We start from the raw sequence: 22,602 nt of genomic DNA, 5'->3' as shown, positions 1-22,602 counted from the left end.
GTGTGTAGATAATTTCTCATGAAACAAAAAGTACATCTGGACAGTGAGTAACTTCCAATTAGAAGCTGCAATAAAGTCTATGGACACTGTCATAAACCTGTGAAAACTGACGATGGGTGGAATTTAGAATATATAGAGTGTAACTTGTACCTTGTAATGGGTTAAGACTTTTTAGTTTCTTTGTTCTTTAGTTTCTTTCTTTAAGTGTGTTGTACATAATTTAATAAATGAACTTGTGTGTGACACCTGCGACCTGTGGCCCTTTGTCTGCCACAACGAATTGCAATGACACAGAATCACAGACTCATAGAATGGATTGGGTTGGAAAAGACCTCTGAGATCATTGAGTCCAACCCTTGATCCAACTCCAGTCCCTTTACCAGATCATGGCACTCAGTGCCATGGCCAAGCTCAGCTGAAAAACCTCCAGGGATGGGGAATCCATCCCCTCTCTGGGCAGCCCATTCCAATCCCTGAGCACTCTCTCTGCAAAGAATTTCTACCTGATCTCCAACTTCAATTTCCCCTGGCAGAGCTTGAGCCCCCCTTGTCCTATTGCTGAGTGCCTGGGAGAAGAGACCAACCCCCAGCTGGCCAGAACTTCCCTTCAGGCAGTTCCAGACAATGCTGAGGTCACCTCTGAGCCTCCTCTTCTCCAGGCTCAACACCCCCAGCTCCCTCAGCCTCTCCCCACAGCACTTGTGCTCCAGTCCCTTCTCCAGCCTCGTTGCTCTTCTCTTCTCACTTGGCTTGGAAGAGACCTCTGAGCTCATCAAGTCCAACCCTTGATCCAACCCCACTGGGATCACTCTGGCACTCCATGCCCTGGGCTGCTGATCCCAGTGGGGTTGGATCAAGACCTGGTGGATTCTCTGTCCCTGGAGGTGTTTCAGAGGACACTCAGTGCCACCTCCAGTCCCTTCTCCAGCCTCGTTGCTCTTCTCTGGCCCCGCTCCAGCCCCTCAATCTCTTGCCTCAACTGAGGGGCCCAGAACTGAACACAACACTCAAGGTGTGGCCTCCCCAAGGCAGAGTCCAGGGGAAGGGTCACTGCCCTGGGCCTGCTGGCCACGCTAGTTTGGATCCAGGCCAGGATCCCATTGGCCTTCTTGGCCTTCCCCACACTGTGCTTGTGCTGTCCTGGATCTGTGGACAGCACAAAGCGACCGGCCCGTGGGTGCAGCTTTTGGAGGAAAGCCAGTCCTGGCCACATCTCCATGGCTGTGTCCCATTCCCTGGGATCTGTGGGCTCCCTGTTACCTGCTCTCCTCCCAGTCCCGGGGTTTCTTGGTCTCGTTGGGCTTGATGCAGCGGATGTAGTGTGGGGTGCACTTCATGAGCGTGTTCACCAGGTCATTGGCCTGTTTCTGGTGCAAGGATTGACCTCTGTAGCATTAAAGGTGTTGAGGGGAGCCCATCACCCTCCTGCTGACCCAGAGGCAGCCACTGTCCTGCAGCCTATGGGGGGGATGTACCTTGATTTTGGAGCCCGCAGTGGTCGGTCGTCCCTTTTTGTCAGAATCAAGTTTTTCTGGGAAAAGCATCCGGATGAAATCGCTGAAAGGGAGGTGACAGTCCCCAGGTGAGAGCTGCCAGGCTCCCCATGCTCAGCACAGGCAGAGAGCTGGGACCAGCTCCAGCTCTGCTTTCTGCTGCTGGGAAATCCTGTACTGTGGCTGATTCCAGCCCAGGCTGAGCAGGGTCAGTGCTGGTGGGTGACTCCCCCTTTGCCCAGCTCTGCAGTCCTGGGATGCCACCAGAGCCCCCAGGGCGATGCAGGATGCTGAGCACCCCGACCTGTGGTTCCCACAAAGGCAGGTCCAGCCCTCAGCATCTGTATGGTGGGCATGCTGCCCTGTGCCCCAGCCCTTTGGGGTGCCCCCAGTGCTGCCAGGACTCACAATTCACTGCTCTGCATGAGCTCGATGAGGTCGGTGAAGAGCACATCGCGGTTGCGCTCGCAGAAGCCGTTCACGTCGTAGGACACCTGGGGACAGCAGGAAACCTCAGCCCCACACCGTGGTGGCCAGGTGAGGGCTGTGGGGTGCAGGCTGTGGGGTCTGGGGGGCTGTACCTTGCCTGCATAGTGATGGATGACAAAGCCCGAGCTCCAGCTGTTGAAGTGCTCGTGGGTGCCCACGGCCGCCTGAAGCTTCTGCAGCAGGGTCTGGTCCGCGCCCTCGCCCGTGGCATGCATGGTGGCACACACGTCATCCAGGACACTCATGATCCCAGGAGGGTTCTGGGACAGCAAGAGAGAAGCCATGGGTGTCCAAATGCTGTGACAGGGCCCAATGCTGCACCTGGCTGTGCTGGTCGAAGCTGCTTCATGCTGACCCACAGCTTAGGTTAAGGACACAGCGTTCAGTGTCAGGTTGGACAGGGCTTGGAGCAACTTGGTCTTGTGGAAGGTTCCCTGCCCATGGCAGGGGTGGAATGAGGTGAGTTTTAAGATCCCTTCCAGCCCAAACCATCATGGAATAATAGAATCACAGAATCCTAGAATGGATTGTGTTGGAAAAGACCTCCAAGATCAAGGCCAACCCTTGGTCCAACTCCAGTCCCTTTACCAGATCATGGCACTCAGTGCCATGGCCAAGCTCAGCTGAAAAACCTCCAGGGATGGGGAATCCACCCATTCCAATCCCTGAGCACTCTCTCTGCAAAGAATTTATTTCTGATCTCCAACTTCAACTTCCCCTGGCAGAGCTTGAGCCCATCGTGCCCCCTTGTCCTATTGCTGAGTGCCTGGGAGAAGAGACCAACCCCCAGCTGGCCAGAACTTCCCTTCAGGTAGTTCCAGACAGTGCTGAGGTCACCTCTGAGCCTCCTCTTCTCCAGGCTGAACAACCCCAGCTCCCTCTATCCTACAAGTCTCTGCTCCCTATGAGGACTGGATTCTGCCACCCACTCCGGACAGCCCACCCAGCCCACCCAGCACCCCCTCCCTGGGTGCCTCTGCTCCCAGAGAAAGCCTCCCCTGGCAGAGGGGACCCCACTCACCAGCTTGTTCTCTATCAGGTCACACACCACCTTGTTGTTGAAGTACTGTATCTGGGTCCACTTGATCCCCTCCTGCACATATTCCTCCTGGAGAAGTGCAGGGAGAGCCAGGTGGGCTCCTGAGCTCCTGGGGTTCACTGAGCCCCCCTGCTCCAGCTGTGGCTCTGAGGAGAAGGGGGTGCAGGAACTGGGTTGCTGGCACAGCCCCACTACCCCCCAGCCCAGCCCTCCCTGTACCTGCTCTGCCTTCAGGGTCAGCTCTATGAAGATCTGCTGCAGCTTCTCGTTCACAAAGTTAATGCAGAATTGCTCAAAGCCATTTCTCTGCAAAAGGACAAAAGGTGAAAGTGCAAATGGGGCTGAGTTGTCTTCTGCTCCTCTGGCCCGTTGTGGGGACCCCAACCAGTAGAGCCTTTGGGTGCTGCTCCAGGGATGCTTCTTGGGGCCATCACCTCCTGACAGCCCCTGGCTGCAGGGGCAGGGAAGGACATTCCCAGCTGGGCTCCTACAGCAAAGCAACAACTTCCTTGGGAGGGCAAGAGGAGGGGCAGGCACTGAGCTCTGCTCTGTAGTGGCCAGGGACAGGACCCCAGGGAACAGCTGGAGCTGTGCCAGGGGAGGCTTAGATTGGATCTCAGGGAAAGGTTCTTCCCCCAGAGGGTGGTGGGCATTGACCAGTCTCCCCAGGGCAGTGGGCATGGCCCCAAGGCTGCCAGAGCTCCAGGAGGGTTTGGACAACACTTGGGGGGACAGGGTGGGATTGTTGGGGTGTCTGTGCAGGGCCAGGGGTAGGACTGGATGATCCCTGTGGGTCCCTTCCAGCTCAGGATATTCTGTGATTCCAATTAGTGACATTCACTGGGCAGTGCCCGGGCTGAGAGGTCCCACTCGTTCTCTGAAGTGACTCTTCTCCTGTGGTGGTGGACCCACAACAGGCTCTGCAGAGCCTCTCCTGCCCCTCTACTGTCAAATGGCCCGTGGATCTTCCACTGAGCATCCCATTCATGCCCCAGATTTAGGTCAGATACCAGTAAAAGGTTCCCCAGGGCAGTGGGCACAGGCCCAGGGCTGCCAGAGCTCCAGGAGGGTTGGGATGGATCTCAGGGAAAGGTTCTTCCCCCAGGGGGTGGTGGGCACTGACCAGGCTCCCCAGGGCAGTGGGCACAGCCCCAAGGCTGCCAGAGCTCCAGGAGTGTTTGGACAACACTCTGGGGGACAGGGTGGATTGTTGAGGTGTCTGTGCAGGGTCAGGGGTTGGACTGGGTGACCCTTCCAGCTCAGCATGTTCTGTGATTCCATGAGCACGTACCTGGAATATCTCGAAGCCGTAGATATCCAGCACCCCAATGCTGTACTCCTGGTGGGGCTTCTGCATAGCCCTGTTGATGGACTGTGAGGAGGGAGGGGGTGAACCATCAGTTGAGGGTTGGAGGGTGGTGGGATTGGCTGCACTCTGGAGCAGATGGTGACCATCCCCTGTCAGCCCATGCCATGGGAGCACCCACCTCCACGAGGAAGTCGAAGACCCGGGCGTAGAGCCCCTTGGCCAGGGCATCCCGGGTGTAGGCGGCCTGCTCCACATTGAGGGTGACGGTGATGGACTCGGAGCGGCCACCCCACCTGCTGTCCATCTTCCTGCTGGTCACCTTCTCGTTCAGACGGGCCTGGTCGACCCCCAGCAGGTAGGCAGGGAAGGCCAGGGCTGGGCAGAGCAGGGGGGTGGTCAGGGCTGCCTTCTTGAGAAGGAGCAAGGCCCAATTTCCAAACCCCCTCTCAAAGTTTTTAGGCCTGTTTGCTCAATCTTTATCACTAAGCATGTTCTGTTCTCTTTACCAGGACTTGCTTATCACTGAGTTCATTGTTCCATAAACCAGAGGTGATAAATCAGGTGGTGGTAGACATATGAATAGAGCAAAATGGGAGAGATCCAAGATTTTGTAGCATTAGAGCCAAAGTTTTACAGGTTTGACAGGTCATGTCGCTGAACAAAGAAAAGGCAGAAGTCCAGCAGTGATGAAGATGCTTCAAAGCCACCCGAGGGATGAAGTCAGGAGAGCACCACCCAAATTCGAAGCCAAAAGGAAAGTTCCACCCAAGATTTTGCCCAGTCATTAATATGGAAATTAGAAGGTGTTAACTATAAACTTAAGACTATAAAATAGCTTATTTTCCACAAACCAGTTAGGCAGGTTTTTGCCCAGTATGAGCTGGCTGTGCCTCCAGCATTGTCAATAAAAACCTTGCTGTTATTACATACAACATTTTTCTCTTAGCTGTTATTTTTGAGGTGTTTTCACTTCTCACTTCTCACTGTGCAGGCACAGCCCTGGCTGGAACCCCCAGCCCCATCTGAGAGCCAAGGACAACTGGGGACGTGGGATGGGCCCTTCCTCTGCCAAACCACAGCAAGTGACTCCTGCCATCTGTCCCCTTGCTAATTAAGCTCTGCCTGAGCCATTTCCTCGCTGCCTCAGTTTCTCCATCTTTAAGGTGGGGATGGTGCTGGTGCTTCCTCCTCCCTCTGCCAGGGGGTTTGTGACTGTGCCCACCTGCCCTTCCCTGGAGCTCCTTGGCTACTCACAGTCAGCGTTCTCCACCCGGGCGTAGTTGCCTTCCTCCCGAAAGCTGATGTTTCCCAGGTGGAGGATCCCTGCCACGATCTGCAGCACCAGCTGCTGGTCCTCTCCTCGGATGCCGATGACCTGCATGGCATTCTGGGGGTGCAGGGAGCCCATCAGCCCCTGCCCACCTGCAGAGGCTTTGGGGACACCCCTCCTGGGCACTCATGGAGCCCATCAGCCCCTGCCCAGCTACAGAGCTTTTGGGGATACCCCTACTAGGCACTCATGGAGCCCATCAGCCCCTGCCCACCTGCAGAGGCTCAGGGGATGCCCCTCCTGGGCACTCATGGAGCCCATCAGCCCCTGCCCACCTGCAGAGGCTCAGGGGATGCCCCTCCTGAGCACTCATGGAGCCCATCAGCCCCTACCCACCTGCAGAGGCCTTGGGGACACCCCTCCTGGGCACTCATGGAGCCCTTCAGCCCCTGCCCAGCTACAGAGGTTTTGGGGATACCCCTACTAGGCACTCATGGAGCCCATCAGCCCCTGCCCACCTGCAGAGGCCTTGGGGACACCCCTCCTGGGCACTCATGGAGTCCATCAGCCCCTGCCCACCTGCAGAGGCTCAGGGGACACCCCTCCTGGGCACTCCTGGAGCCCATCAACCCCTGCCCAGCTGCAGAGGCTCAGGGGATGCCCCTCCTGGGCACTCATGGAGCCCATCAGCCCCTGCCCACCTGCAGAGGCTCAGGGGATGCCCCTCCTGAGCACTCATGGAGCCCATCAGCCCCTGCCCACCTGCAGAGGCCTTGGGGACACCCCTCCTGGGCACTCATGGAGTCCATCAGCCCCTGCCCACCTGCAGAGGCCTTGGGGATGCCCCTCCTGGGCACTCATGGAGCCCATCAGCCCCTGCCCACCTGCAGAGGCTCAGGGGATGCTCCTCCTGGGCACTCATGGAGCCCATCAGCCCCTGCCCACCTGCAGAGGCTCAGGGGACACCCCTCCTGGGCACTCATGGAGCCCTTCAGCCCCTACCCACCTGCAGAGGCCTTGGGGACACCCCTCCTGGGCACTCATGGAGCCCATCAGCCCCTGCCCACCTGCAGAGGCTCAGGGGATGCTCCTCCTGGGCACTCATGGAGCCCATCAGCCCCTGCCCAGCTACAGAGGCCTTGGGGACACCCCTTCTGGGCACTCATGGTGCCCATCAGCCCCTGCCCACCTGCAGAAGCTTTGAGGACACCCCTCCTGGGCACTCCTGGAGCCCATCAACCCCTGCCCAGCTGCAGAGGCTCAGGGGACACCCCTCCTGGGCACTCCTGGAGCCCATCAACCCCTGCCCAGCTGCAGAGGCTCAGGGGATGCCCCTCCTGGGCACTCATGGAGCCCATCAGCCCCTGCCCACCTGCAGAGGCTCAGGGGATGCCCCTCCTGAGCACTCATGGAGCCCATCAGCCCCTACCCACCTGCAGAGGCCTTGGGGACACCCCTCCTGGGCACTCATGGAGCCCTTCAGCCCCTGCCCAGCTACAGAGGTTTTGGGGATACCCCTACTAGGCACTCATGGAGCCCATCAGCCCCTGCCCACCTGCAGAGGCCTTGGGGACACCCCTCCTGGGCACTCATGGAGTCCATCAGCCCCTGCCCACCTGCAGAGGCCTTGGGGATGCCCCTCCTGGGCACTCATGGAGCCCATCAGCCCCTGCCCACCTGCAGAGGCTCAGGGGATGCTCCTCCTGGGCACTCATGGAGCCCATCAGCCCCTGCCCACCTGCAGAGGCTCAGGGGACACCCCTCCTGGGCACTCATGGAGCCCTTCAGCCCCTACCCACCTGCAGAGGCCTTGGGGACACCCCTTCTGGGCACTCATGGTGCCCATCAGCCCCTGCCCACCTGCAGAAGCTTTGAGGACACCCCTCCTGGGCACTCCTGGAGCCCATCAACCCCTGCCCAGCTGCAGAGGCTCAGGGGACACCCCTCCTGGGCACTCCTGGAGCCCATCAACCCCTGCCCAGCTGCAGAGGCTCAGGGGATGCCCCTCCTGGGCACTCCTGGAGCCCATCTGCCCCTGCCCAGCTGCAGAGGCTCAGGGGATGCCCCTCCTGGGCACTCATGGAGCCCATCAGCCCCTGTCCACCTGCAGAGGCTCAGGGGATGCCCCTCCTGGGCACTCATGGAGCCCATCAGCCCCTGCCCACCTGCAGAGGCTCAGGGGATGCTCCTCCTGGGCACTCATGGAGCCCATCAGCCCCTGCCCAGCTGCAGAGGCTCAGGAGACACCCCTCCTGGGCACTCATGGAGCCCATCAGCCCCTGTCCACCTGCAGAGGCTCAGGGGATGCCCCTCCTGGGCACTCATGGAGCCCATCAGCCCCTGCCCACCTGCAGAGGCTCAGGAGACACCCCTCCTGGGCACTCATGGAGTCCATCAGCCCCTGCCCACCTGCAGAGGTTTTGGGGATGCCCCTCCTGGGCACTCATGGAGCCCATCAGCCCCTGCCCACCTGCAGAGGCTCAGGGGACACCCCTCCTGGGCACTCATGGAGCCCATCAGCCCCTGCCCACCTGCAGAGGCTCAGGGGACACCCCTCCTGGGCACTCATGGAGCCCATCAGCCCCTACCCACCTGCAGAGGCTCAGGGGACACCCCTCCTGGGCACTCCTGGAGCCCATCAGCCCCTACCCACCTGCAGAGGCTCAGGGGACACCCCTCCTGGGCACTCCTGGAGCCCATCAGCCCCTGCCCACCTGCAGAAGCTTTGAGTACACCCCTCCTGGGCACTCATGGAGCCCATCAGCCCCTGCCCAGCTGCAGATGCTCTGGGGACACCCCTTCTGGGCACTCATGGTGCCCATCAGCCCCTGCCCACCTGCAGAAGCTTTGAGGACACCCCTCCTGGGCACTTCTGGAGCCCATCAACCCCTGCCCAGCTGCAGAGGCTCAGGGGACACCCATCCTGGGCACTCATGGAGCCCATCAGCCCCTGCCCACCTGCAGAGGCTCCGGGGATGCCCCTCCTGGGCACTCACCATCGTCTCATGGAAGTCGCTGCGGTCGTCCGTGCCCTCCACCTGGTAGGTGTCCGTCTGGTTCAGGTAATAATAATAATCCGGGCTCATGATGCCCAGATTCTGCCTCTGCTCTTGGGATGCCCCTTCGATGAGCTGCGAGGGCAAATGGAGCTGCAGTGACCTGGTGCCCAGCCCCGCCTCCTGGTGGCTCCTGCCCACCCCCGTACCTGGTAGTAGATGTGGAAATTCCTCTCGCACTCGTTCTGGCTCACCACCCGCGACTTCTCCAGCAGGAAGTTGGAGATCTTTCCCCCGTCGGGTTCTCCGCCCCTGCTGAACTGGATCTCGAAGTATTTTCCCTGCTCAGACACAGATCCTGCTCAGAGGGTCCTGCTGGGATTCCTCACTGCCCCCCGCCCTGGCTGCTCTTCCCCGTGTCCCTCCACGTGAGGAGCATTGCTGGGATGTTTCTATGGTTATGTGGGCATCTCTTGGCTCTCTACAACTGCCTGGAAGGAGCTTGGAGCCAAGTGGGGGTTGGTCTCTCCCACAGGTAATAATAAGCAGCAGGACACCAGGACAAGAGGAAATGGCCCCAGGTCGCCCCAGGAGTGGTTTATGTTGGATATCAGGAAAAATTCCTCCACTGAACAAGTGGCATTGCTGGAGTGCCCATCCCTGGAAAGGCTTAAAAGATGTGTGGATGTGGCACATGGGCCAGTGGTGGCCTTGACAGTGCTGTGTTAGTGGTTGGACTGGATCTTAAAGGTCTTTTTTAACCTAGAAGGTTCTCTGGTTGGGTGACCCCCTGCACCTGCCCCGGGGACTTACGAAGCGGCTGGAGTTGTTGTTCCGGACGGTTTTGGCATTCCCAAAGGCTTCCAGCAGGGGGTTGGACTGCAGGATGATGTCCTTGACGTGCTGGGGGCAGAGGAAGGAAAGGCCTGAGCTGGAGGGGGGACCACACACCTGCAACCCTCTGCCTTGGGCTTGGGGACTTTGTGTGTCCCCAGCCCAGAAGTGGCTGCTCTGAGGGGGAATCTGGGGCTGGGGTGGTTGGGAGAGGTTGGGAGGTGGTTTGTGACAGGGGTGACAACAGACCTACCTGCACTTTCTCCCCACCCCCAGACACTTTGGAGATGTAGCCCATGATGTATTTTGCTGCCACCGTTTTCCCGGCGCCGCTTTCTCCGCTGTGCAAAGGCCAAAGCAGAGGAGGCTGTGAAATGGTCCCACCAGAGTCACCCAACCAGGGAGAGCTTCAGGGTGGGATGCTGGAGCAGGACCAGAGCGTGACAGAGAGTTTTGGTGGTTGTGACCTTCCTCCTGTGGTTGGGGCTGCCCAGGTGCTCTGGGTATGAGGGACCAAAGCATTGCTTGGTGAGGAGCTGCTCCGGCAGGAAACGTTGGATTTCCTGTTGCTGGATTTTGGAGGGTAGGAGGGAGATTTGGGAGCCTCAAGGGGAAGTCTCTGGCCTTGCCCCACATCCTGACCAGTTCCCTTGCAACACCCCACCGGAAAGGTGCATTGCACAAGGCTCTTTGCCTGCCTGGGAGCACGCAGGGGCCCAGGACTTTGGGGTCCCTCCACACAGTGTGTCCCCCAGGACCCCACCTCTTGCCTTCACGTGGCTGCTGTTTAACTGGGAAGCCCTCAGGTGTGGGCAGCAGGAGTGATGGGGGGGACAGCCAATCCCAGAGCAGTGCCAGGGGGTGCCAGCTGTGCCCCTTGTCCCCCCTGTACCTGATGATGACACACTGGTTCTCCCCATCGATCAGCATGTTCCGGTACATGTTGTCAGTCAGGGCGTAGATATGGGGAGGGTTTTCATACTGAGCCTAAAGAGGGGACAAGGACAGCAGTGCTGAGCACGGAGCAGCCACCAGCCCCCCACCCCGAGCCCCCTCCCCGACTCCCCTCAACTCTGCCCATGTGGGAATTGGTCTCTTCCCAGGACAGTGAGCTCATCAGCAGCATATCCCATGTTTCTTGGCTCTCCCCTCCTCCTTGGGAAGCTCCTCAGGGCAGAGCCACTCGAGCTGGGTTTTACCATGTTTGGGTTGCTTTGGGATGGATTTATGAGCTGAATTTCCCAGGAATGGGGGTTTGCTGCTGAGTCTCATTACTGGCTTTCCATGCACTGACCCTGCAGCAGCCAAGGGGCTGGTGGAGAACCCTCAGGGGACCCTCAGGGGGGGTTTGCCAACCCAAAGAGCCCCCCGAGCCTCACCGCTCCCTGGTACAGCTCGACCTCCCGGTCGGTGAAATACGGCATCTGCTTGAAGGGGTTCACGGAGATGAGCACTGGCCCAATGTAGGTCTGGGGGGCAGGTTAAGGTCTTCTGTGTCCTTTCCCATGTCCCTCCTCCCCCCTGCCCAATGTCACCCTCGAGGCAGCATCAGAGCAATGGGAGCAAGGTGGGTTTGGGGTCCCTGCCAGCAGGGAAGCTGCACCAGGACTTTCTGCTCGGCCACAGGCGGAGCTGCTGCCATGACTTGGTGTCCCCAGCAGTGTGATGGACATGGGGGGCAGCAGGAGCATCCCCTTAGCTCCTTGGCCTGGCTGAGGATTCACTCCAAACGTGGCATCTCCAGCATCCCACAGCCTCCTGGATGGAATTCATGATCTGCTCACGCTCCATCTTTTGCAGGAGAAGCCCATTCCCATTTTCCAATCAGGGAAACTGAGGCATGAAGAGGGAAGAAACTGTGGCTCCTGCCCTTCTCCTGCCTGCAGCATCCCTGAGTGCTGCCAGGGGAATGGGAAACCAGGGAATTGCAGTTGGCAAAAGCTCAGCAGCTGGATGGGGATGAGCCCCCAGCACCGTGAGATTGAGCTTGGAGATGAAGAGAATGGTGCCAGTGGGATTACTCCGAGCCCTTGATGTCCTGGTTTTGCCCCACCTGAGAGAAGAGCAGGGGAAGAGTGACCAAAGGATGGGAAGAGAGAGGCTTTTCTGGGAAATGCGGAAGCTCAGGACGCTGAGTCACGGCTGGACAGAGCCCTGCGGGCAGCAGCACAACAAAAAGGGAAGAAAGACGCTTCATGGGGTATCTTTTTCCTCCAAAAAAAGCCAACCCCAAAGCCAAACCTTACACACACGTGAAGCCCCCGGGGCTGTGGGGGAGGAGGAGTGTCACGGCTGCTCGAGACAGCATCGCCTTGTAAGGACAGAGCCGCATCTTAGGGGAAACCACAGCCAGCGTTGTGGGCAGGAGGTTCAGCAGCGCTGTCAGCCCGGCGAGCCCCTGCCGTGCCCTGCTCTGCCCCCCGGGCTCTGCCCCTTGTTCCCACCAGGGCTGGGGGGCAGGAGTATCACAGAATCCTAGAATGGATTGGGTGGGAAAAGACCTCCGAGATCATCAAGTCCAACCCTTGGTCCAACTCCAGTCCCTTTACCAGATCATGGCACTCAGTGCCACGGCCAAGCTCAGCTGAAAAACCTCCAGGGATGGGGAATCCACCCCCTCTCTGGGCAGCCCATTCCAATCCCTGAGCACTCTCTCTGCAAAGAATTTCTTTCTGATCTCCAACTTCAATTTCCTCTGGCAGAGCTTGAGCCCCCCTTGTCCTATTGCTGAGTGCCTGGGAGAAGAGACCAACCCCCAGCTGGCCAGAACTTCCCTTCAGGCAGTTCCAGACAGTGCTGAGGTCACCTCTGAGCCTCCTCTTCTCCAGGCTGAACACCCCCAGCTCCCTCAGCCTCTCCCCACAGCACTTGTGCTCCAGTCCCTTCTCCAGCCTCGTTGCTCTTCTCTTCTCACTTGGCTTGGAAGAGACCTCTGAGCTCATCAAGTCCAACCCTTGATCCAACCCCACTGGGATCACTCTGGCACTCTGTGCCCTGGGCTGGTGATCCCAGTGGGGTTGGATCAAGACCTGGTGGATTCTCTGTCCCTGGAGGTGTTTCAGAGGACACTCAGTGCCACCTCCAGTCCCTTCTCCAGCCTCGTTGCTCTTCTCTGGCCCCGCTCCAGCCCTCAATCTCTTGCCTCAACTGAGGGGCCCAGAACTGAACACAACACTCAAGGTGTGGCCTCCCCAAGGCAGAGTCCAGGGGAAGGGTCACTGCCCTGGGCCTGCTGGCCACGCTAGTTTGGATCCAGGCCAGGATCCCCTTGGCCTTCTTGGCCACCTGGGAACACTGGTGGCTCCTGTTGAGCTTCCTGTCCCTCAGTCCCCCCAGGTCCCTCTGCCTGGCTGCTCTCCAGCCACTCTGTGCCCAGCCTGGAGCTCTGCAGGGGTTGTTGAGAAGCTGTGATGGTGGTCGGGGTGCAGAGCTGGTTGTGTCCCCAGGGCCTGGGGACATGTCCCCATCCACACCACAGCCTGAGAGCCACAGAGCCTCATGGTTGGTGCCCAGCAGTGTCAGTGCCAGCAGCAACTGGGCTGGGGGATGGCACTGGGTGGGCAACACTGGGCAGGTTGGGGGCTTTGCCCCCTGTACTGGCTGATGTGTCCTGGCACAGGTGGGAGTGAGGGGTGGCACCTCCTCCCCCTGCCTGCAGGGATGCTCCTGCTCCACCCAGGGTTTGCCTGGGTTTGTTTTGGGTGCAGAGCAGACCAGGACACACTGTGGGCATTGGGGAGGGTGGGTGACAAACAGGGGACAGTGGTCACTGCTGCCACTGGGCCTGGTGCCTCAGTCAGGTGTGTCTCTGGTGTGCTGGAGCAGTGGAGACAGCAGATGAAAGGCTTTGCTCAGGAGTTTGTGGCAACCAAGGAATCTCCAAGGTGGGTCCTGGGTCATGGCAGGATGGGGGTTCTGGGTGCTGTGTCTCTGCTGAGTGCAAATCAGCTTGGGAACAGCAGCATTCCTGTCCCACCAGTGTGGGGATGGGGCACTCTGCAGGCCCTGGGGCAGCCCCAGTTTGTCCCATGCCCTGGCAAAACCTTGAAGCCCAGCCCTGCTGCTCCCTGTGCCCGTCCTGCTGCCCTGGAAAGGATACAAAGATGAAATCATCCATAAAACGCTTCTTGAGGTTCTCCACGATGGCCTCCTCGGAGATCTTGGAGAGCAGCACCATGTCATCCACACCACTCTGCTTGACATTTTGGCTCTGCCAGTGGAAGCGTTCCTTGCTGCCCTGCAGGGACAGGGACATGGGCACTGTGCCAGGGCCACTCCTGCTGGCAGTGGAGCTCCAGAACTCCCCTGGAGCTGCCGGGACCTGTGGCTGGGCCCTGGCTCAGCTGCAGCTCCAAAATGGGTGTAATGAGGGAGTTTGGCCAAGCTGGGAACTCCCAAAACTCAAAATTCAGTGCACCAGGGCTTGCCCCATCCCTCTGGCTGGATCTGTGCCCGCTGCAGGTCTGGCACGTGGTGAGGAGCTGACAGGATGCTGAGAGATTGTGGGCATGTCTGCACCACCAGCTCTGCTCCTTACAGAGCTTAACCAAGATCTGCTGAAACAGTTGGTGCACAGGCTCTGCTTATGAGTCAAAGGGACACCAGAATAACCAGGGGAAGGGTGGTGGTGCCCTCCTCTGCCCACACACATCCTCTTCATACCCAGGGCAGAGGTGCCACTGTACCCCCATCCCTGTTTCCTGCTGCCCAGGGTGACACCAGCACCCTCTTTCCAGCCGCCTCCCAGCTCTCCCAGCTCTGTCTCTGGGGCAGCAGGAGGGAAACTGGGCTGTGATTTAAATCCTTGTGGGGTAAACACAACCCTGGGCTGGGAGCAGGGGCTGAGATTCCACCATGCAAAAATTACCCAGAGGGCTCCCCTCACCCTCGATGCTGCAGAGGGGACATGCTGGGCACAGCTGTGGTGCCCATGTGGCCCCTGGTGAGGTGTCAGAGGTGACACCCTGTCTGGCACTGCCTGTGCCCCCCCTGTGCCCGTCCCCCACAGTTCTGCTTTTACCCCCAGGGCTCTGTCACCGATTTCACTTCTCCCCTGTCGCCCCTGGCCTGTTACTCTTTCCACTTCCCTTTTCTCCTCTTCCCCTTTTGCTTCATTTTCCTGCCGGCTCTCAAGATCTCAGCCCTCTGGACCCTCAAGCCTTTGGACCCTCCTGTGAGCCCCTGGTTCTCACAGGATGCCCACAGCCTCCCACACCCACCCCTGGGTGCTCCTCACCCCCTGGCACCACGGGGATGGCTGGCAGAGGGACCCTGGTGGAGCTGGAGATGTCCAGCCCCATCGTGCTGCTCCCCCTGCCCACCCTCACTGGGCTTTGCCACCCAAAATACCACCCATGCCCCACCAACCCCCAATGCAGCTCAAGCCCACATGGTGGAGGGACTTTTGGCTTTATTGTCCCACCACCTTCCCTTGGGATACATGGGATACATGGGATACATGGGATACATGGACCTGGGGGAGCTCAGGGGGTGGTGGGGCTGCTCACACAGCCTGAAACCACTGGGGGAGCTTCTCCTCTTCCTCCTGTTTGTTGTTTTTGTGCCTTTTCCCTGCCTTTCCCTCCTCTTCCTCCCCTCCTTCCTAATGTCTCCTAGAAAATCCACCTGGAAAAAGGCAGGTGGGCTCAGTCACTGTCTCCAGGTCACTGTGCTGTCCCCAGTGTCCCCAGGAGCTGCCCAGCTCCAACCAAACCCCTGCTCTTCAGGCAGGAGTCAGGAAGAGCCCAGACCCCCAAACCTTCTGGCACAGGCACCCTGTGCTGCTTCTGGCCCCAAATTAAGGCAAATCTGAGCATTTCCTGCTCTGCAAGCTCAGAGCTTTTGAGCTGACACCCAGAGTTTCTCCTTCAGCCCAGTGAGAGCTCAGAGGTGTCAGTGATGAGCATGAGCCTTCACCACCTCCTCTTCCTCTGGGTCAGGTCAGGTGCTTTCCTGGCTCTCAGCTGTGAGGAAAACACCTGCTCACTTTAAAAGAAGGGTTTGTCCTTCCGTGTCTGCAAAGCTGAGGCTGTTCCCACCCTGTTTCTGGGAGCACAGAACCTGCCTGGCTTCCCTGAACACCTCCCAAGGACTCACTGAAATCCTGGGAGAAGATGAATTATGATCCCTCAAAGCCAGAGCTTGGTGCCCAGTGAGCCCCCAGGCAACCCCCCTGTGGGGAGTGGGGGCACAAGATAAATTTGCTTTTAGAGGTTTGGGGCAGTAGTTCCTTAGTCCTCTCCTCTGTTCAGGTCCCCTCCTCTGCCCCAGTTGAAGGGAGGGATGAGCTGGAGAGAAGCAGCAGCTCCAAAACCTCCTCCACAGAGGTCCTCAGGGAAGGGGGCCTGGACCAAACACCTCTATGGATCCATTTCATCCTCATGCCAAGCAGGGAGAAGCTTTTGCCCACCCCTGACCTTCCAGGTGCCCTTTGGAGCCTCTGTGCACAGGTTGCTCCACAGAAGGTGGCACAGGAGGTGGCCAGGAATGAGGGCTGGGGACTGGCAGCTCTGGATGCCCCCAGAGCTCAGACAGCATCACTGAGGCAGGGAGGGGAGCAGCTCTGTGAAAACACTTGCAAAAAACATCATGTTTTTCTTCAAAGCTGAGGCCCAAACCACTAAAAAAGCCCTGCAAGCCCCGAGCAGGGAGCGGATGCAGCCCAAGGTGACAACTTTTTATCTCAAGATAGAGAGGCAGGAACATCTTTAAACCACAGGAAACCTCGAGAGGAGCAGCAGGGCTGTCACATCACTGTCACAACTGGCACAGGCAGGGGTTGGGGATGGGAGTGGCCCTGGCAGGGGTTGGGGGCTTGGCTGTGCAGACCCATGGCCCTTTGAGAAGCCACAAAGCACCTCCAGGTGTTGGGTGGCTTTGGGAGGGGACGGTGGCCATGTCTCTGGGGGGGCAGCAGCTGAGCAGCCTCTCAGAGGTGACAACCACAACTGTGGGTGGCAGAAGCTTCAGTTTCAGCCTGGCCACTGTCCCTTTCCTGTCTGGGTGGTGGTGGCTGGGAGCAGCACCAGCCCAGGAGCAGGGTCATGGCCTGAGGGACATGGCTGTGACCCCACCACGCAGACCCTCACCCCATATCTGAGCATCTTGCTGATTCTGAGGCTTTCCTCTTCCTCTTCTGCCTCCAGCTCAACTTCCAGATGTGGCCACTGGCCCTCCAGCAGCCCCCATGTCCTGCCTGCAGCCCCTGGTCCCTGCATCTGCCAAGGATGCAAGGTCCAACACCCAGAGGGTCCCTCCTGGCCTGGGGCATGTGGCTGGCACCCACCACCCCACGCTCTGCCCACAACCCACAACAAAACCAGAACACTGGTGGGAAGTGGGGCTGGGGGGAACACAAGTTCTCCCGTGGGTGGCACAGCAGAGACAGCACAATGAAAACCTCTTTGTGTCAGCCCAGGCTCATCCCCTGGTGGGCTTCATCCTGCTGGGTCAGAGCTCTGGGGGCATCAACCCTGCACCCATCCCTGGCTGCTCCCACACCCACACTGCTCCCTGTCCCCAAGCCTGGCAACACTGTCCCCTCTCCAGCAGGGACCTTGGGAAGGCTCCTGGCACCTCCCAGAAAGCAGCACGATGGGTGCACTGGAGGATGGGCCTGAAGGTGGCAGGAAGAGGGGGTGACATCCCCAGGGTGCCCGAGGGGGACGGGGTGGGGGATCCCAGGAGGGCCCCTCTTGCACTCACCATGGTGTCCCTGTGTCCTGCCCCAGGGGTGCTCAGGGCTCCTGTCACCACCGAGGTTCTGGTGCCATCTGGGAGCACTTTGTGTTTCTGTTGCAGTTACGAATTGCGACTAATTTTTATTCTTCCCCTCCCACTTCCTCGTTTCACGGTGGGGGTGGGGAGGACAAGGATGGCTCTTCTGCCATGGGACCTTGGGGTGGCCCTGCCCACGGTGTCCCCACCTCTGCTGCTGCTTCTGGGGGCCACCCACCTGGGTGATGGAGTCTGGCAAGGATCCTCAGAGCCTCCAGGAACCCTTTCCCTCACCCCATGGGGACACTTCAGTGTGACCTGTCCAGGAGTGGCCACTCAGTGCTGGGGGATGTTCTGCTTTGAGGTAGTTTCAGGAGCAAGATGCTTTGGGTTGCTGCTTTTTTATTATTATTATTTTCAAGACTTTGAAATGAAAAAGGCCACACCTGAGGAGCAGAGAGGACCTGTGGGCTGTGGCAGGAAGTCAAGGCCTGAGACAGCTCTGCAATGCCATGATCTCACTGTCCCCTGAAGACACACCATCCTGAGGTCACAGAATCATAGAATGCTCTGGGTTGGAAGGCAACTTAAAGATCATCTCATTTCAACCCCTTTCCATGGGCAGGGACATCGTCCACTAGACCAGGTTGCTCCAAGCCCTGTCCAACCTGGCCTTGGACACTCCCAGGGATGGGGCAGCCACAGCTGCTCTGGGCAACCTGTGCCAGGGCCTGTCCACCCAGGAATCCCTTCCCAATATCCCATCTAACTGTGCCCTCTGGCAGTGGGAAGCCATTCCCTGTGTCCTGTCACTCCATCTCTTGTCCCTCTCCTGGAGCCCCTTTAGGCTCTGGAAGGGGCTCTCAGGTCTCCCTGGATCCTTCTCTTCTCCAGGTGAACACCTCCAGCTCTCCCAGCCTGTCCCAGAGCAGAGGGGGCTCCGGCCCTGGGAACATCTCCATGGCCTCTCTGGACTCACTCCAGCAGCTCCACATCACAGATAATATCACAGACTATTCTGACTTGGAAGGGACCCACAAGGATCATCGAGTCCAACCCTTAAGCCAATGGCCCACACAGGGGATTGAACCCATGGCCTTGGCATTATTACAACCAAGTTTTAACCAACTGAGCTCATCTCTCTGATGTTTGACCCAGAGCTGGAGGCAGCTCTGCAGGTGGGGTCTCACCTGAGTGGGGCAGAATCCCCTCCCCTGACCTGCTGGCCCAGACCAGCATTACCAACACAGGCTCCCACATCACCTCGGGGTACATCTCCAACCTCTCTGATGTTCTCCAGTTCCTTGGCCTGCAGGGAAAACCCTTCCCTGATCCCAAACCCCTCCTTTGGTGTGACCACAAGGATCATGGTGGTGTGGGGAGAAACACAAGAGGGACCAGGAGCTGTGCCCGGGGTCGTAGCTACTCCTTTATTATAAATCATGCCGTTACGTCGCTCCTCCTCAGAGTTAGTATGTTAAACAGTTTTCATTATATATATATCTATATAAAAAGGTGAAGACACCCCCTCCCCTCCCCAAAATGTCAGAACAGGAGCATGGCACCAGGAAGGAAGACAAATGACTCAGGGATTGCTGAGCACCAGAGAAGCTGCAGTGAAAAACACGGATGGAAGAGGAACACGGGGAGGTTGGGAGGGTGGAGAGGTTTGCCCTGGGGAAAGAGGGCTGTCCCCTCTCTGCTCCGTGTGGATGACCCCAAAGGAACAAATCATGGCTTGGGAGGAGATTTGCCATCTTTGTGATGTGGAAAGGCCTGAAATTAGTGAGAATAATAATGAGAATGGTAACAAAAATGATGTGCTCTGGAGATTTGAAGTCAGGTCTCCCCTGCAGTTCTGGTGGCCCACGGAGAAGACACACGTTGGCCCAGATTTGGGCAGGAGGTCACCTGGGGGGATTTCAAGCCTGCTCTTTTACCATCAGTGGAGGTCTCCAGTGGGCAGAGGAGTGGGTGGCACTGGGAGTGGCACCCCGAGGCCACAGAGACACGTGGCCAGGCTGCCTTGGGAGGAAAGCACCATTTGGAGGCAAAGCACCTTTTGGAGGCAAAGCACCTTTGGAAGTAAAGCACCTTTGGAGGCAAAGCAGCCTCAGAGGCTTTGGCATTCTCTGGCTGGTCCTGGGTCCTGGCCATGGGGACACTGTGACAGGAGAGTCCTTGTCCTGTGTGTCCTTTGCTTTGCTCCCTGCAGCCCAGCACGGCCTCGGTGCCCGTTCAGTGACTGCAACCCCGAGCGCGCCTCGGCCCCACCTCAGCTCGTGCCTCAAGGAATAAAACATGGCCAGAAAAGTCACAGGGGCTCAAAAGGAAAATGGGGGGACACCCCAACCAAGGCAGGTCATTATGAGAGTTTGAATAACCCCCTCTGCCAGTTAATCCGGTGCCACCACCCTGCTCACGACGTGCCCTGTGCCCTGTCCCCTGCTGCAGGTGCCAGGGGGACAGGAGGAAGCAAAATCCCTGCTCCAACCCCACCACCCACAACAGCCACAAGCACCTGAAACTCCTCCCTGTGCCCCCTGGGATCCCGAGGGAATGGCAGCACCCCTGGGTGTGCCCAGGCTCCTGCTGCAGACCATTGGCACAGCACAGGGCGAGGCGAGCAGTGCCACGTCCCTCGGTGGCTCTCGGTGCCCACAGGACCTGTGTCTGCCACTAATAAATAACAATATCACCCTTTCAAGTCACGTCCGTGCCCACATTCCCGCTGTGCCCCCGGGGGGGCTGCAGTGGTTTCACTGGGAATGTGCCATCGTGGTGCTGGGGGGTGGCAGGTGCTGCTCGGTGGGGTTTGGGTGGCACCGGCTCCCGCTGGAAGCACGAGCAGAGTCTGTGGTGGAGCCAGGGGGCATTCCCAGGGCACAGGAGAAGGGTGACCCTCCGGCAGAGCTTTTGCCTTCCAGTTTTCCCACAGGGCTCAGGCTTTGTCCTTAATGCCCCTGGCAGGTTTTACAGCACATCTGTCGGAAGTAGGTCCTGCTGCAGAACTTGAACTTCAGCACGAGCGGGCAATAGGCCACCTTGTTCACATCCTTGCACTCTGCAGGGGACACAGAGGGAGGGAAGCAGAAGGTTACAGGTGCCTCAAGGTGAGGAGACCTCAAATGTCAAGCTCCTGAGGGTGTTTTTGCCAGGAAGCAGCAAGATGCAGCTGTGATGAAGCAGCTACTGAGAACTTCACTACTGGAAACCTCTCTCTGCCAAGGTGCAGGTCACAGAATCACAGAATGTGCTGGGTTGGAAGGGACCCACGAGGATCATCGACTCCAACTCTCAGCCCTGCTCAGGAGCATCCTAAGAGTCACACCCTGTGCCTCAGGGGATCATCCAAACACTCCTGGAGCTCTGGCAGCCTTGGGGCCGTGCCCACTGCCCTGGGGAGCCTGGTCAGTGCCCACCACCCTCTGGGGGAAGAGCCTTTCCCTGAGAGCCATCCCAACCCTCCTGGAGCTCTGGCAGCCCTGGGGCCGTGCCCACTGCCCTGGGGAGTCTGTTCAGTGCCCAACCACCTTCTGGCAGAAGAATCTTCTAATATCCCACCTCAACCTGCCCTGACACACCTTCAGGCCGTTCCCTGGGTCCTGTCCCTGGTCCCCACAGGGCAGAGCTCAGTGCCTGCCCCTTCTCTGCCCCTCCCCAGGAAGTTGTCCCCGCAATGAGGTCTCCTCTCAGCCTCCTCTTCTCCAGCTGAACACACCAAGTGCCCTCAGTGTCCTCACATGCTGCCCCTCCAGGCCCTGAGTTACTTCATTTCTCAGGGCCATGGCACACCAGGTTGGGCTGGGACTGCACTGGGTCATAGAATGACCACATTTCCAACCCAAACCACTCTGTGGAGTGATTTGGATTGGAAAGGACCTGAAAGATCATCCCATTCCACTTCCTGCCCTGGGCAGGGACACCTCCCACTACACCAGGTTGCTCCAAGCCCCGTCCAACCTGGCTTTGAACACCACCAGGGATGGGGTATCCTCACCCTAAAGCCCATCTTGGGCCATGCTGTACCACACACCCCCTGAGCTGGCAGTGCCCCACATTCCCCTCCCCAGAGACCCCCTCGCCCTCACCCTCAGGGTTGTCCGTAGGCCCCGACTCGCACTTGGTCTCGCACTGCTGCATGCCAGGGGGCTGCAGGGTCTCCACGCACTCGCTGGACGGCTGCCCGGTGTGTGCCAGGCACTGGACGGATCTTCTTTGCTGCCCAAGGCCACAGTGGGCAGAGCACTGTGGGGACAGCACAGAGGGAGCTGCAGTGGCCACCGGGGCTTTGGGGATGTGGAAGGAGAGGGCACAGATGGGTGTTGGGAGGTCCAGCGGGTGTGGTTGTCCCTTCCCTCCCCAGGGACCTCCTGGCATGACTGAATGTGGTGGTCCCACTTCCCAAAAAGCTTGGTTTGAATCTCCAGGACTCAGGGAGGATCTCTCCATGCAGCCCTAAATCACTGGCCTTTCCCAGGCTTCCTGCACCCCGATGTCACCCTGGAGCCCAAGGGTGTTGAGGGCAGGAAGGACTGTCAGGGTTGCCCTGCTGGGCTGTGGTGGGTGGACCAAGAGTGGCCCTACTTGGACCTGGGCCACTACAGCCCATGGCTCCCACTGCCCTGCACCCATGGGGGCCCTCCAACAACTTCTGTGGCCTCTGCTAGTCCTGGAGGACTACCTGGGTCAGCTGTGCCCTTGGGCCACCATCACATGGCCTCCTGAGCCAAAAAGCAGGCAGAGAACCCCAACACAGGGTCCTGCTGCCCACCAGGTTGTTGTGATGGCCACGCAGGGTTGTGGTGGCCACACAGGGTTGTGGTGGCCACGCAGGGTTGTGGTGGCCACGCAGGTTTGTGGTGGCCACACAGGGTTGTGGTGGCCACACAGGGTTGTGATGGCCACACAGGGTTGTGATGGCCACACAGAGTTGTGGTGGCCACACAGGGTTGTGGTGGCCACACAGGGTTGTGGTGGCCACACAGGGTTGTGATGGCCACGCAGGGTTGTGGTGGCCACGCAGGGTTGTGGTGGCCACGCAGGGTTGTGATGGCCACGCAGGGTTGTGGTGGCCACACAGGGCTGTGATGGCCACACAGGTTTGTGGTGGCACACAGGGTTGTGGTGGCCACACAGGGTTGTGGTGGCCACGCAGGGTTGTGGTGGCCACACAGGGTTGTGGTGGCCACACAGGTTTGTGGTGGCCACGCCGGGTTGTGATGGCCACACAGGGTTGTGGTGGCCACGCAGGGTTGTGGTGGCCACACAGGGTTGTGGTGGCCACACAGGGTTGTGGTGGCCACGCAGGGTTGTGATGGCCACGCAGGGTTGTGGTGGCCACGCAGAGTTGTGGTGGCCACACATGGTTGTGATGGCCACACAGGGTTGTGGTGGCCACACAGGGTTGTGGTGGCCACGCAGGGTTGTGGTGGCCACGCAGAGTTGTGGTGGCC

General features: G+C 59.0%; 2 protein-coding genes across 3 annotated transcripts in view; both read right to left on the bottom strand.

The window, feature by feature from the left end:
* Nucleotides 1-17,254, bottom strand: part of MYO1F (myosin IF) — a 26,794-nt gene extending 9,540 nt beyond the window's left edge. For both annotated transcript variants that reach the window (XM_071578160.1, XM_071578161.1), the window contains exons 1-17: nucleotides 17,135-17,254; nucleotides 13,530-13,667; nucleotides 10,810-10,899; nucleotides 10,323-10,417; nucleotides 9,684-9,771; nucleotides 9,410-9,499; nucleotides 8,806-8,937; nucleotides 8,597-8,731; nucleotides 5,585-5,717; nucleotides 4,509-4,705; nucleotides 4,313-4,393; nucleotides 3,241-3,327; nucleotides 3,004-3,090; nucleotides 2,075-2,242; nucleotides 1,902-1,987; nucleotides 1,476-1,557; nucleotides 1,261-1,367 (exon numbers count right to left, since the gene is read on the bottom strand). In XM_071578160.1, coding sequence (XP_071434261.1) covers nucleotides 1,261-1,367; nucleotides 1,476-1,557; nucleotides 1,902-1,987; nucleotides 2,075-2,242; nucleotides 3,004-3,090; nucleotides 3,241-3,327; nucleotides 4,313-4,393; nucleotides 4,509-4,705; nucleotides 5,585-5,717; nucleotides 8,597-8,731; nucleotides 8,806-8,937; nucleotides 9,410-9,499; nucleotides 9,684-9,771; nucleotides 10,323-10,417; nucleotides 10,810-10,899; nucleotides 13,530-13,667; nucleotides 17,135-17,137 — 1,799 coding nt within the window. In that variant the 5' untranslated portion in view covers nucleotides 17,138-17,254. The remainder of the gene's footprint in view (nucleotides 1-1,260; nucleotides 1,368-1,475; nucleotides 1,558-1,901; nucleotides 1,988-2,074; nucleotides 2,243-3,003; nucleotides 3,091-3,240; nucleotides 3,328-4,312; nucleotides 4,394-4,508; nucleotides 4,706-5,584; nucleotides 5,718-8,596; nucleotides 8,732-8,805; nucleotides 8,938-9,409; nucleotides 9,500-9,683; nucleotides 9,772-10,322; nucleotides 10,418-10,809; nucleotides 10,900-13,529; nucleotides 13,668-17,134) is intronic.
* Nucleotides 17,255-18,555: 1,301 nt separating this feature from the next.
* ADAMTS10 (ADAM metallopeptidase with thrombospondin type 1 motif 10) overlaps nucleotides 18,556-22,602 on the bottom strand; it is a 93,097-nt gene continuing 89,050 nt past the window's right edge. Inside the window, exons 24-25 of the mRNA XM_071578194.1 lie at nucleotides 21,238-21,394; nucleotides 18,556-20,210 (exon numbers count right to left, since the gene is read on the bottom strand). Coding sequence (XP_071434295.1) covers nucleotides 20,101-20,210; nucleotides 21,238-21,394 — 267 coding nt within the window. The 3' untranslated portion in view covers nucleotides 18,556-20,100. The remainder of the gene's footprint in view (nucleotides 20,211-21,237; nucleotides 21,395-22,602) is intronic.

Source organism: Pithys albifrons, chromosome 27 (genome assembly GCF_047495875.1).
Source record: "Pithys albifrons albifrons isolate INPA30051 chromosome 27, PitAlb_v1, whole genome shotgun sequence".
NCBI lineage: Eukaryota > Metazoa > Chordata > Aves > Passeriformes > Thamnophilidae > Pithys > Pithys albifrons.
The sequence above is the reverse complement of the archived record's forward strand: the minus strand, read 5'-3'. Positions and strand labels throughout refer to the sequence as shown.